General features: G+C 34.6%; 2 protein-coding genes across 2 annotated transcripts in view; one reads left to right on the top strand and one right to left on the bottom strand.

Annotated features, from left to right (window-relative positions):
- TRIADDRAFT_61559 (uncharacterized protein) overlaps window positions 1-493 on the top strand; it is a gene marked incomplete at both ends in the record, with an annotated part of 2,193 nt that extends 1,700 nt beyond the window's left edge. The window contains one exon of the mRNA XM_002117531.1: window positions 162-493. Within this exon, the coding sequence (XP_002117567.1) occupies window positions 162-493 (332 nt within the window). The remainder of the gene's footprint in view (window positions 1-161) is intronic.
- Window positions 494-2,516: 2,023 nt separating this feature from the next.
- TRIADDRAFT_64358 (uncharacterized protein) lies at window positions 2,517-7,814 on the bottom strand (the record flags this gene model as incomplete). Its single annotated transcript, XM_002117482.1, has 22 exons — window positions 2,517-2,673; window positions 2,791-2,834; window positions 2,945-3,053; window positions 3,181-3,269; window positions 3,420-3,486; window positions 3,585-3,665; window positions 3,786-3,855; window positions 4,030-4,109; window positions 4,210-4,388; window positions 4,482-4,571; window positions 4,657-4,730; window positions 4,861-4,907; window positions 5,000-5,070; window positions 5,245-5,356; window positions 5,480-5,577; window positions 5,906-5,981; window positions 6,265-6,321; window positions 6,401-6,466; window positions 6,674-6,743; window positions 6,866-6,926; window positions 7,430-7,473; window positions 7,775-7,814. The coding sequence occupies 22 exons, from the start codon at window positions 7,812-7,814 to the stop codon at window positions 2,640-2,642; spliced, it is 1,659 nt and encodes a 552-aa protein (XP_002117518.1). The 3' UTR covers window positions 2,517-2,639.
- Between the last annotated feature and the right edge of the window lie 6,119 nt (window positions 7,815-13,933).

The raw sequence follows: 13,933 nt of genomic DNA, 5'->3' as shown, positions 1-13,933 counted from the left end.
TGTACGCGAAGCTGCAGAAGCCCTATATACAGAAGAGAAAAAAGAGATAGAAATTGATAAAAGATTTTTACTCAAACATATTGGTGATGACTGCAATGCGGTAAAATTGCTACTCCTTGGAATCCCTGTTTTTCATTGTATTTTCCTGCTGGTATACACAGAAGTGGTTGTATGGTATTACACGTTCGACTCCTTAGAGTGGTTCTATTATAAAGTTTGTGTTTTTATATGGTACCTACCATGCACAACTTGGCTTTGTTATAAATGGGCAAACAGTATTAGCCGAGATTCGAGCCTGGCTCTGTGCCAAAAAATGTGGAAATGGATTGATGAAAAAGCACTTGCGTTCGGAACTAGTGAAGGTGCTGTTGTAAATGGACTTGCGGACGCTACGAAGCTAATACTTTGCTGCTGCGGCTATGATTGCGCTCAGCAATATTCCTCAGATTCATATATAGGCGCACTACCTCATAGTACACAGTACACGGTATAAAGTTACTGAACCTCTGACAGGTCTACCTGAGTACGACAAATGGTAATACTATCTGTTAAATGAGCACATTATCGTAAACCGTCAGCAAAGCGACGGGAGTTTGTACTAGTATCCTATAATTTAAAGAGATGTTAAATAAAATTAAAGTCAATATCTGTAAGGAGGTTCGTATTAGTATACTTGGTTGGAGAATTTGAACAAGCTTGGAAGCGATAGCACTGTTTACTGAAATAATAGTACCGTAGAAATTTTCGCTGCAGTTGTATCACATGCAGGCCAAGAGCAACTGAATGATTTCTCATAGAAAGCAAAAATCAGCTATAACTGGCTAAATTTGAATTAGGTTCAGTTTCGGCGATTCCATCCTCATTTGAGGTGAAACCTTTGACAATTAAAATTATAATATGATTAGAAATGATAGGAAATTTAATAGTATCAGTAAGAAATGGAGAATCAAAACTTGCAGATGTATCATGCATGATATAAACTAATGCAGGTATATTTTGAAGTCAATAACCAATTTTGTTGTGGTATAGAGCTTCACTCGAACACTCTGATGGGTAAAGTGTAGTAAAAGTGATAAACATAGGTAAATACTGAATTTGTTCTTGGTAAAGTAGGCTAAGCAATTGCAATTATAATTTTTAATTCTAAGAAAAGTCAATATATTCAGGTAAACTTATATACTGAACAAAAAGCTTTCTTTATTGAGACCTTAAGCTCCATAAGCAAAACACTGTGAAATTGCAGTATTGATTAGTTGGTGGTGTATGAAGATTATATTGAGTCTGTAATTTGTATTCTATTATATAGGTTGCGGCCAAAACCCATAATCGGCCATTATGCATTATATCCGGCTAAAGCCCAAAAATTTAAGTGAAATTACTGTATTTCGGACTTTAACATATACATATGTGCACCTGTATCGCTGGAAGTTGATCCAAATTTCTATTAGAGTATATAGTACAGTGTAATAGCGTATGTACATGCGTGTTCATGACTTGCACAACGAGTCTTCCTTACTTTTCTTCTTCGGCATCTTACTTTACAGTACACCTGATTTACGATGAAGCCTTACTATCGTACGCTTTTCGTTAAATATTCCGCTGATAAAATTGTCTAATAAAAGCAATACCTCTATGCTTTCTGTACGATGGAGCCTTATTATTGTACATTTTTTGTGGCATCATGGTAAATTCAAAGCCTCAGATAAACGAACATCTATATTATTGCATTTCAAATGTTAAATACGTTTGGTTTGAAATTTTAACTAGAACGGGCAGTCTCATAGTTTACTGTAAACCAAGGATCGTCGATTAAGTACCAAGAGTCCAAAACAGAATACGAGTGCAAGACCCATCGACGAACATTGCTATGGATATTAGTGTAGAGCACTTAACAAATATAGATTTTATGTTTTATGCGAGTTATTTCAAAGAAATAGAGTAATCAACAAATTACAATTGAAACAAACAGAATCAAACATGCCAAGCACCGTCACCCACTGTAAGGTATGACTGTATTGCATAAATCCATTTGCGAACGTATTCACACCATTTAAGGATCGTTAACAAGAGGCTATGTTTTGTAGAAAGAATACATTTACTCAATGACAGGATCTATCTCAGCACCTCATCGGTTTAAGTTACTAATAGATAAAGTAGTAGATATTAGAGTCAGTATTCCAAATATGTATGAGAATATATCACCCATTACATTACTTTCTTCGTTTACAGTTATTTTTACAAGAAATTTTCAGGATAAATTATCCAATTAATCTTGTGAGTTTCAACTATGAAGGGTTTTACGCTAAATGGTTCCATAGCAGCAAGTTTACAAATTTATTTAAAAATGGTAGAATTACAGTTAACTTTAATATACCACAAACGGTCGTGAGGCATAAAAGATATTTTCGTCCATATAAATACAAGGTAACGTTCAAATACACATTGAAACATTCAGTTGCATTGCCAAGGCTAAAGTCCTACTCTATTTACATCAACAGTCCTATGCTGTGGTTTATGTTGACATAAGTGCATAAACAAGGCCATAGTTACTTGTCAGCGAAGTAATCTAGGGAAAGATGACTTAACTTAAATCGGACAACTTTAGGTGATATAAAGGGAATAGTAACAGACAACTCTTTTTAGTCGCTTTCCTTCAATTTCTTAGCACTTCCACTAAATAAACAGAGAATAGAATATTGCATTCATTACCAGGAATATTGTTACCCTAATCTAAATATCCGAGTATCGAACCCCACATTACTGCAAATCAATATTACGAGCCATTATTACCTTACGGGACCTCCGGTACCCATTTCCTTGCGCTTTTTAATGATCTGTTATCCAAATAAAATAAAACACCATCAATTTTCTGATTTGTGCGTTTCATAGTACGTTTACAGCAAATGTTACATAATTCAAACTAAGAAAATTAAACAATGATTACGTTAGAGATTTGCTGCCATTCACGATCTAACTTTGATTTATCATCTTTTACACCTTGACGCCTAGTTTTTCTTCCGTCAGCCATCTTGACTCCGAACTGGAAAGCAGCTCTACAAATATGATTCAAAGGTTAAATAAAGCTACGCTGGAATGACAAGCAATGATCAGCATATCATAGATATGGTGATAAGTAGAGCTAGTACTGCAATATAAAGTACTACAAAAGCTGTAGCATACTTTGGTAGAGCTTCACGCTTTTCCATGTACTTGTTGTAATCTTCCTCATTTTCAAAATCCCATCGGCCAACAGGACCTTTTTTATTACCCTATGTTACAATTTTAATTGACAATTTTTAATAACTGAAATAAAAATGATGTATATTTATTGATTTCAACTCGGTTATTGACATATCACAAGCTGTGGTAGCTTCTGATATTAACACAGAGTAACATAATTTAGACACATTTAATATTACCATGTCCATTTTCGAATAGTCAGCTTCTTCATCGCTATCAGCCATGGCATCATCTACTTCCATAGCACTGCAATATGTAATCCAATATAAAACAATATCGTAATTTAGTCATTCTGTGCAACACGCATTATTTCATGATGAGTTAATTCCGATGTAACTACATACCCAGGATAGCATTCGGCGTAATAGTCTAAGCTACTACCAACACCTTGATTTTTCTTCGCTGGAACCGTCTTAGCTTTCGCTCTAGGTATTGTAAATGTAAATTGAGAACGATATTATATAAATTTTTGTGAAGTGTAATAATATTTAGAGAGTGTACAGCAAAATAATTTTGTATGATTTTAATACAGAACATCCACTCACTTTATGTTTTGCTGTTGTCGGTTCTTAGCGTCGGCAATAATAGTTGACCACAATTCAAAGGTACGAATAACTTATATGAGTTATCATATTACGATATCACAAAATTTTCAATCCTCAAAATTGATATTAACCTCCTTTTTGGAAAATTTTTCTGTTATTTTTTTTACATAATCTTTGGATGATATCGTCATAAATTCGTCGTCTTTGTCATTGTTATCGTCGACGGGCTTTTTAAAATATGTACCGGGTTGCATTTGATGACTTTTCTTGTCTTTCTTTGACTTTAAGTCAAGTAAATAATCCGATCCAACGTCATCGAAAATGCTGCGCAATTCCAAAGAGTAGAAATGAAAATTGACAATTACATTATAAGTTGCTCATACTTTAGTTAACAAAAAAAGAAATTACAAGCACACATTGATACCTCATGTTCCCTTCCGGTGCTATCACTTTAGGTCTTTCCTGAGAATGTGCTGTAACATGTTCTTTACCAGCTCTTTCCTTCTTCTTCAGTTTTTTGCTTCGTAAACCTTGCCTTAGGTGAGCCAATATCTGCGTTAACTTATTTATTACAATGTCATTGGTTGAAATATCACTTTGTGTCTGCAATCAAAATAAGGGAAAAAGTTATTATGGCATACTGGAGAGACTTGCAACGGTTTCCAAATACATGATAAGCAAAGGTAAAACAATAACCTCAGCATTTTGGAAATCAGCTTTACTTCGAATAATTGTAGTCGGAATATCACTCTCGCCTTCATCATCATTCAAATCAACTGCGTAAGCCTACAAAAATAGTTAGCATATAATTATGAGTGGAGTACGTTGATGCCCAAATGATTTAATCTATTTACATAAGAAGAAGGCTTACCATTCTTCCAGAAGCAAAGAACTCGTTTCGTAGCGGTAGCGAAGATTTAAAAACAATATTATGAATATTTTTGGCTAAAGTTGATGAAAAGATTTATAATACATTAATCCTAGATCCTATGACAGTCAAGTTGAGATTGCCAAGATAGCTAACGGGTGCGGTATTGCTAAGACATAATAGTAAACTAAAATGCACATTTCTTACCTAATCTTGTTCGAAATGAAATCTCTTCAGTTTCAACTTGCTTAACTCTGACAATTTATTGGTTGTAGGTAATTACATTGTAAGAATTAAATGAACAAAGTCCTTTGTGAATAATTTCATAGTAGGGAGATGAACATACTTATTTTGGGTTGACAAGTCCTCTTCTTCTATAATTTCATCTCGCTCGTCAGTAGTCATTTGCTCTCGTACCTTTAAATTATCACATGATAATCAGATTATTTAGAGTGGCTGTAAACATTTGAATATGTATCACCAAGTAGCAATTTAGCTGTACATTATTTGATATCAGAGATATCAGTATATGAACTCTAGACGAAGTATTCTGTACTATCCGTTATGATATGTTATGATATGTTTGCAAACCTTTTGCAGTAATGCAAAATCGAGACCTTTCACCAAGTGAGTATGTTCCATATCACCACCAAGATATTTACTTTCCTGAATTTCCTTTATACGTCTCTCAGCAGCGCTATCTCTGAAATATGTTATAGTAACATTTTGTAATAATGACTGCATTGATATATCGCTTTTGGAGTGCTATTTGAGGAAATGACATATAACAGCTATTGGACGTAACTGCAAAAGTAAAACTACTCACCCTGATTCGCCTAATGGCCCAATCGTTCTGTATCTCGTATCAGTATGAGATGCTGCATTCTGATAATCTGTATCTACCCCATCGCGTCTCTCTTTAGCCTGCGTGCGTTGATTGGATAGTATCGTGTACAATAAAAATATGATTCTTAGGTAAAATCGTCGCTTACAATCCAGTTGATAAAGAAATGACGGTGTTTGCTTTGCTGTACGCTAGTTCACAAATCATGAATCGTATGCATCGCTAAAAGGAGTATACTTTGTATGTTTCTATGACTTATTATTACAGTATTATAAGAACGATCCAAGGGAGACCCTCTCTAATTGTTGCCTACTGCTGTTCTACAGTAGAATAAGACTATTTCTACTTTACGGATGAGAATATCGGCATGGCTGTGTCTTTACTACATTTATATTTATGAATACATACTCTATCGCGATATTTATTGGCAATTTCCTTTTTCCATTGATCTTCTTCACTTTTTTCTTTGGCAAATTGAGTCGTGCTGAATAAAGTAAGAAACAATAATTTAAAGTTATAACACATTGATTTGCTAGTCTGGTTGTCCTGTTTACTGCAATATCACAACTGGTAAACATCATAAAAAGTGTCATGACGCAAAGTTCAAAGCAACTGCTCTACTTCTACTGCATAGTACTGTATAGAACATGAATTTAAAATAAAGTTAATCGGTATTGAAAGTTTATACGGTACCAAGTTAACCCAGGCAAGTTATCAAGGAAAGAACATGCAGTTTAAAATAATTGTTACCATCACGATTGCATTACCTCTTTTTTTTATGACGTTTAATTTGAGCAGTATCTTTCTCATCTTTCTTACTTATGCTAAATTGATGAATCATACGGTTTACAAGCAAATTGACACTTTATATAAGATGGATAGCAAGACACATTTATGGCTTACGTGGAGAATTCGGAGGATTTTGGACGTGGTGTCATCAACATACGACGAAAGTCGTCATTCGTCAGCCTTTAAAACAACGAAAGTAAAATGAATCAGTCACTATAACCGTTATCCTTTCTACCGTTTTAATTAGGTTACGACATGCTCTGCATGATTCTACTATCAATGTCATCGCTATCTCAATCGTCCTGTTGATATCGAGCAATGGATGTTGCATCGACTAAGCGAATCGCCGACTACGAAACGCACTATGGCAATTATGGTAGCACCTACTTTTCCTCCTTCGATTCACCCCTATGAAAGGTTGGAGGAGCAATGGGGTTGGAAAACGGTTCATTTTGAACTATGGATATAAAAGAAAATGCATCAAATGGCATCTTAAACGATTCATGTTATCCATTTGATGCAATCCAGTAAAATCAAGACGATCAACATTAGCCTTCTTCAGGCAGCCATCAAACTTACCTTCCGGCATGGCTGTAACTAGGATATCCAGCTGGAAACAATCGTCCGCTCGATCTGGCGGCTACAGTACTTACAGTAGAGAGCTTGTAACTTGACATAGTAGTGTATCCCATTCAGGTGTGCATTTAACCTATTTTACACTGCGTGACTTTTTGTCGCTTTTGCTCATGGTGTTATTGGACTGCTGTCCAAATGTACTGTACTGGACTGTGTGTACTGTCCTTTGACGGATGGTCAGAAAGACGGATACCTATTTGATATCTGTCCAAATGTGCTGTACTCGACTCTGTGTAGAGTCTCTGTGTACTGTCCTGTGACGGATGGCTAGAAAGACGGATGCCTCTTCGAAGATAATGTTCAATACTCTACTCAGTGTACGGTCCTTTGACGGATGGCCAGAAAGATGGATACCTCTGTGTATCTGTCCAAATGTACTACACTGGGACTCTGTGTCGTGTACTGTCCTGTGACGGATGGCCAGAAAGACGGATGCCTATTCGAAGATCATGTTCAATACTCTACTCAGCGTACGGTCCTTTGACGGATGGCCAGAAAGACGGACACCTGTTTGAAACCAATGTTCGACGGATAGACGGAAAGGCGGATACCTATTTAATAAAAACAATGTTCAATACTCTACTCAGACACTCAGTGTACGGTCCTTTGACAGATGGCCGGAAAGACGGATACCTATTTGAAAACAATGTTCAATACTCTACTGTACTGCATACAGTAGTCCTAGTGTACCCTTTCAACTGGCAAAATGGAACTAAAACCATCGTGCAAATACACTAGTTTATACCGACATGAACACATTTCCTAATCTTTGACTTGACTAGAGGGATAAAAATGGTGGCATCGAGAGCAATAAATTGCAATTTATACTTTTCTTGAACTTGATGAAAATACCATCGGATAGGAAACATTGCTGTACGCTAGCCGTAGCCATTTTGCATAAGTTACTTTGGATACTGAGTTTCTAGCTGTCCTACTGATACATCAAATAGAATGATATTCTTCATTTGGGCATGGTTTCTAGTAGATTTGAATACAGTAGAGTAACTCAATGAATGCACGACGTCGTATACAGTTTCCTATCGATTTTTATATTCAGCATTCCCGGTATGGGTGATACGCAACTGTTGAACTCATAAAGAGAATGAAGAAGACTTTTAAAGCATCTTTTAAGCGACTGCATTTGCTCTGTTCTTCGCTGATCGAAAATTAAAGAAATTCCATGCAATTATTGCATCGTTATTCATGAATTGTGATTAATATACTGTACAGTACAGTAAAATCCTTGACGGTAGAAAAGTAAAACTACCGTATTTCCAATTGGTTGCAATACAGTACTTTAGTGTGACTCTGTCATTGCTGGTAGAAGATGCAAGTTAATTAATGAAGGTTGAACATGAGATTGAATGGACGATACTGAAGAAGGCTACTAGTGACTGATCTAGTCGTATGCTAATAATCCAGCGCTTATCATGATAGAAGAGCAAATGACTAAGCAATGGTATATCCGCAGTTGTCTTGAGTCGACTGTTCTTGAGTAAGTTACAGTACAGTACAGTAACGCGCCAATAGGAATATTTTATGGCAACGTGCGCAACAATTTTTCTTACGAAAAGTGGTGTAGTCAACCATGCATGGCAACAGTCAATTTGCTCTGATGAACAACTGTGTATGACTTATCTGAAAACCAGACTGATTATGTGCATTCTAAATTGAGAAACTGGCAAAAGCTGAGTACATCATTTCCTCTCATGCCCGTACATTACAAGGTAAACGCTCACGTAAACGTATATTAATCGAACGCTAGTCTCAATCGAGCGCCATTTCCAGTAGGTGCAACCACTCTCACTCATTTCACCAGACTAATATTAAATTAAAATGTCTAATGAAAGCCTATTCAAAATCCCTTCCACAGGGTACATCTCAATTTCTTGATCATCACTATTTCAATTGGTTGGCGAGTCACTTTGATCAATTTTACCGCTGAAAAGTTGAGATGATCAAGAAAAAATGGTCGTATGGTACACTTAAAAAACGATTTAAAGTCCATCTTGTAATGAACTCAAATGCTGCTCACTACTACGCCTCCGTCCGCTTACAGTGGGAGAAATTGACCAGCATATCTGAAAAGTATCACACTGACAATCATTATCATTTTATTATTATAATGGACGTGTTTACGTATCATGGATAGAAGGAATACCACCAAGTTTCTGCATCAAATGACATTACAAAGGGCCATCAATAATAATTTTTTTTGTCCTTTCCGCTATAACCCAATAGACTATACGAGCAAATTGGTAGGATAGTTTGTGCTAGGGACCTCGTGCTCACGATCTGCAGCGTGCAACAGCGCTGGTCCATAGGGGACAAGGAAGGCCAAGCCTACCCCGGCGATCCTGCGGTGTGCAACTTAGCTAAACATTCTTCGGCTTAGCGGGCTTAGTTTACAAGTAAAATCATATCTTTCACATGTTCATACGCAGCTAGTAATTACCAGAAATGCTCAAATTCTCATTTTATAACACACTTAATACATTTAATATTAAGAGAGAATTTTAAGTTATGCCATTAGAGTAATTGACAAGTCTATCGTCGAGTAGGCGCCTTTCGAGTCTGCTGATTAGGATCGACAACCCACATTAAGAGTATGATATGCAGTGAGTCTGGACAGCGTAGTTGATTCCTGCTATGCCATATCCATCCTACAACCATACGAAGGCATCTATAATTTGCTTAATGGATACGCTTACCTATGAAGAATAGTATCGACTAAAATATCCATCTACCATACTAGTTGTTGTCCAGCGATACTTCGCTAGTACGAGTATAATACTCAATTTCAGATGGAGCAAGTTGTAGGATGCATTTAAAAGAAGGAAGGTATCCGTTCATAAAATTAGCCTCCGCTGAATAAGGCAAAATTCATTCCATTATCCATAGTAATTCAAATAATAAATTGCTATTAGAATCAGTAGTCAATGCCAAATGCAATATCTTGAGCATTAAATTTTCCTCCTTAGATTATCAAGTTACAGTAGACACAAACTTAAATAAATTGTAAAGTATTTATACGCGTGTACTATACTAAGTTGCTAACCCAATGGCGTTGTTTGATAAGCTAACAAGGTGAAGGACACGCTAGTGTAGTGCTTTAAACCCTGGACTAAAATATAGGTCGAAACATTGATATTTGGGGACCAGTGTTGAACTGCTAATTCCAGTTGCCTTTTAATAACATTTAAATTCTCATAATAGTCATCTTAATGTTGACATTTCCTTCAACCACAACGTGTGCCATAACAATCGTATTACCAGCAAATATCAAAGTATAAAATTTTAAATTGACATTGAATATCATCAGTCTAAAGCCCATGTGTAGTGCTGTATATTGTTAATTATAATAATGAGGCGGTGCCGCAAACTGATACTCTTATCCTCCAATACTCATTTAAATACTTTCTACTTCAACTAGTTTTGATCTAATTTAGCCAACTTAATGAGATTCAAAATAAAAGTAGTAGCTGTCGCAGATACGAATTACAACAAGGCATGATAAAATAAGGCAGCATCTGCTCGGCAGAATGAAACTCAATTTTGTTATACGGCTTTCACTTAGATAGGAAGCAATCCTATTTCAAATATAGTATATTATAATCGTATCATTTATTGATGAAATAGCAACGTCCGATTGTAGAAGCCAATTAGTAGGCTGCTTCGTACCAAGCTAATAAAGTACTTTGGAACAGATAAATAACGGCTACCATTCTCGAGTTGCTAATAGCTACAATATTTAGTAGATTATAGATTTCTACCAAAGTTAGATGGTACACCAATACAAATTTCTCGATTAACTTCTAGCTAGTGAATACTGTGCTAGCACAAACTCGTATTTATTTTTAGTCGTTTTTACAACTTCATAACTCAAGAATGTAAGGCCCTATAAAACTACCGACCTGTTTTCAGTTCTAGATAAAACGAACGCTTCAAGGCAGACAATTAGTATTGATTCCATATCACAACTTGTGCGGTCCAAATTTTGTTTCGTTAACCCACTGCGGTGAGCAATTTATATCGCATAAGATACTCCAACTCATTTTTTTTTGTTGATTACAAAGACTATAATACAGTAACTACGTGATATATATATGTATATCAGATATTACTAAATATAACGATTTACTTAAACTTGCATATAACGTCTTATCCATAATCTTGATAGCACTAGTTGTGGTGGATAAATATTATAATCGTATTCTGTCAATACAGTATCTAGTAATCTACATTCCATCTGACCTTCTTTTCACCTACAGGATTAACGCATATGATTGTAGTATTCTATCAATTCCCAGACATCTACAGTAATACTGATATGTATATATATACGTATAGTTCTTAATGATGAGATTGAAATAGAGCCAAAATATTATTTCATGAAAATATCTCCTATTTCATAAAATCGAATCGGAATATACATCATTAAATTAGTAGGATTTAAAAAGTAATACCAGCAATATCTTACAGTATAAGAACCATTCTGATGAACTCACATATATAATTATATTTTCGAAGTAAACGCGATACGTTCAGTGCGATGTACTAGCAACATGCCAGTATATATTTATGCAGATATTTTAGCTAGCTTAATCGTAGTTTTAAGAATCTGATCAAGCTATACGATAGTAAATTTTTTAGATTATAGGTCTCCACCACGTGATAATGGTAATTAATGTTCCTTAACTAGCTAAGTAGAGTACAACTGATTCGCTAAAATATATAAGTTAACATGACGGTAATGAAGCAATTTTAATAACAAATTTGTAAGCTCAAGTTCCTATGATAGTTTTTAACCGAATTTAAGACCTCAATGGTAACCCGATTGGCTACTGAGATGTAAATAATTTGATACTGCTATATTCGAGTAAAATATCGTAACTTTTATGAAAGAATTTAGATTTATTGACCCTGGTAATAAGCTATCATATACTTATAAAACAAATAAACTAATCGAAAATACTAGCATGTTAGTATCATTTTAAGTTAATATAAATGCTGTAATATAACCGCAGATAATGAAATTACAAAAACATAATTGCCGTTTTGAGCCTAACAGTAAGTAATTACTACTCTATATAATACTGTATTTCAGTCAACATTAGGTATCATATCCGCATTATGCTCATACTTTAAGGGTGTATGCTGTATGCATATAAATATATATATCGCACATAGATAAATTTGTTGGGTGGGGCTAAGCTAACCGGCATGACTAATCCTTAAAAATTGTAGCTAGATGTTAGACAGTGCGATTACTGGATAGCTATTATATTACCTACGTGTAAGAGATAGACAGTATTATAAATGGCATATGGTAATCTGAAATTTTAAAAATAGGACCCTTAAGCCACGTGGAAGTGCTGAGTGATACCGTATATACTGTACCAATTGAAATTACTAAAGAATAACAAATTTATTATTCAGAAATTATACAAGCAAATAAGCAGATGATACAGCACGTTGACGACAATATTTACTGTAGTGTAAACATTTCTCATCTGTTTACTTTATTTAAATACCTCAAGTAACGATGGGTAACCTTCTCGGTTATTGCATCAGTCATCAATCAATCAATCATTAATCTGAACTATTTCGAATTATGCATAGATGAGAGACGTGATCGCCTTGATAGCGTAGGATTATAGCGGTGTTGATATACTGTCTACAATCTTATTTGTAGCATGCATAATAGGTAATAACATTAAGTCTATAGTTAATACGTAACATGCTTGTAAAACAGTACGTCGATCGTAGAGGGATGTACGGTAATCAATTTTTATGTTTTGAAAAAGGACGGAAGTAATATTGTGAAAGATTAAATCAAATAAACAAGTATAGTTCCCGTCAGTTTAACATCAAAAAATTTTATTCTCCAGTATTTGTTACTCTAAATCTTAGCTGAACAGATAGAAAAACAATTTTGTTGTAGGTGGATCGTGCCTTAGCCTATCATAGCATTTCATTACGAAACTTAGTCCTATATTATAGTAATAAACGAAGACAGTTTTATCTATCAATTAATAAAACCATTATATCCTATGCTATATAACTTATATATTTAATAACTATTAATTCTTTTACTTGCTACTCTTACAATACTGGATGTATGTTGTATCGCTAACTCAATTTGAAATTTCTATTAACAACTAGTATATGAACCTGCAAAATATAATTTTTATCGATACTTACGTAGTAGCAAATCTGTCTTTTATTAAATTCTGCATTATTGGCTACAGCTAATATTAGCATCTAGTCATATAGCGTAAGCATTATTCAATAGCGGTTCACATGTTAAATGTGATCTTGTAAAAATTTCTTTGAGTTTAAGATAAATATTAGCATATTCAAGTCTGCATGCTTGACAGCAAGGTGAAACATCAGGCAAATACTTAAATAATGCAACATATGACCATTTAATAATTATAATTGTTATAATCCTTTACAATCGCATATCTTCGATTAGTATTAGTTCATATTACTGAATTTTGAATGCTAGTTCACATTTTCGTATTAACTGTGTTACTACCAAAGTATCTAGCTGTAAGCCTGTGATACCCTACTTGTACCTAGCCGTAATAGTAGGATAAGGTATGGCATATCATATAATTTCGCGTATCATTAATTCAATTTTAATACCGGCATATGCTGATCATTTCGATTATCATGTAAATTACTTAATATTTATTTATACCGAGATATCTGGCTATAAAGTGAGATTTCATAGTGGCCGATATCTGATAACTGTATCATCAGCTACGATTATATACTATGGTACTATACGTTTCACTTAATATCGATGGGACCCTTTTTTATTATTTTAAGTGCATATTGAAGAATGTAAATAATCACAATTCATTACAATTCATCAGTACTTTATAGACTATGAATCAAAGCATAACTATTATTTATTATCATTTCAAAAATAATCGCCCTGCATAAATTAGCCATTGACAAAAGAGGAAGTAGTAAAGGAATTCAGTTATCATTTACTACTAG

Source organism: Trichoplax adhaerens, genomic scaffold (genome assembly GCF_000150275.1).
Source record: "Trichoplax adhaerens TRIADscaffold_25 genomic scaffold, whole genome shotgun sequence".
NCBI classification, from domain to species: Eukaryota; Metazoa; Placozoa; class Uniplacotomia; order Trichoplacea; family Trichoplacidae; genus Trichoplax; species Trichoplax adhaerens.
Note: the sequence above shows the minus strand (reverse complement) of the source record. Positions and strands in the feature narration are given on the sequence as shown.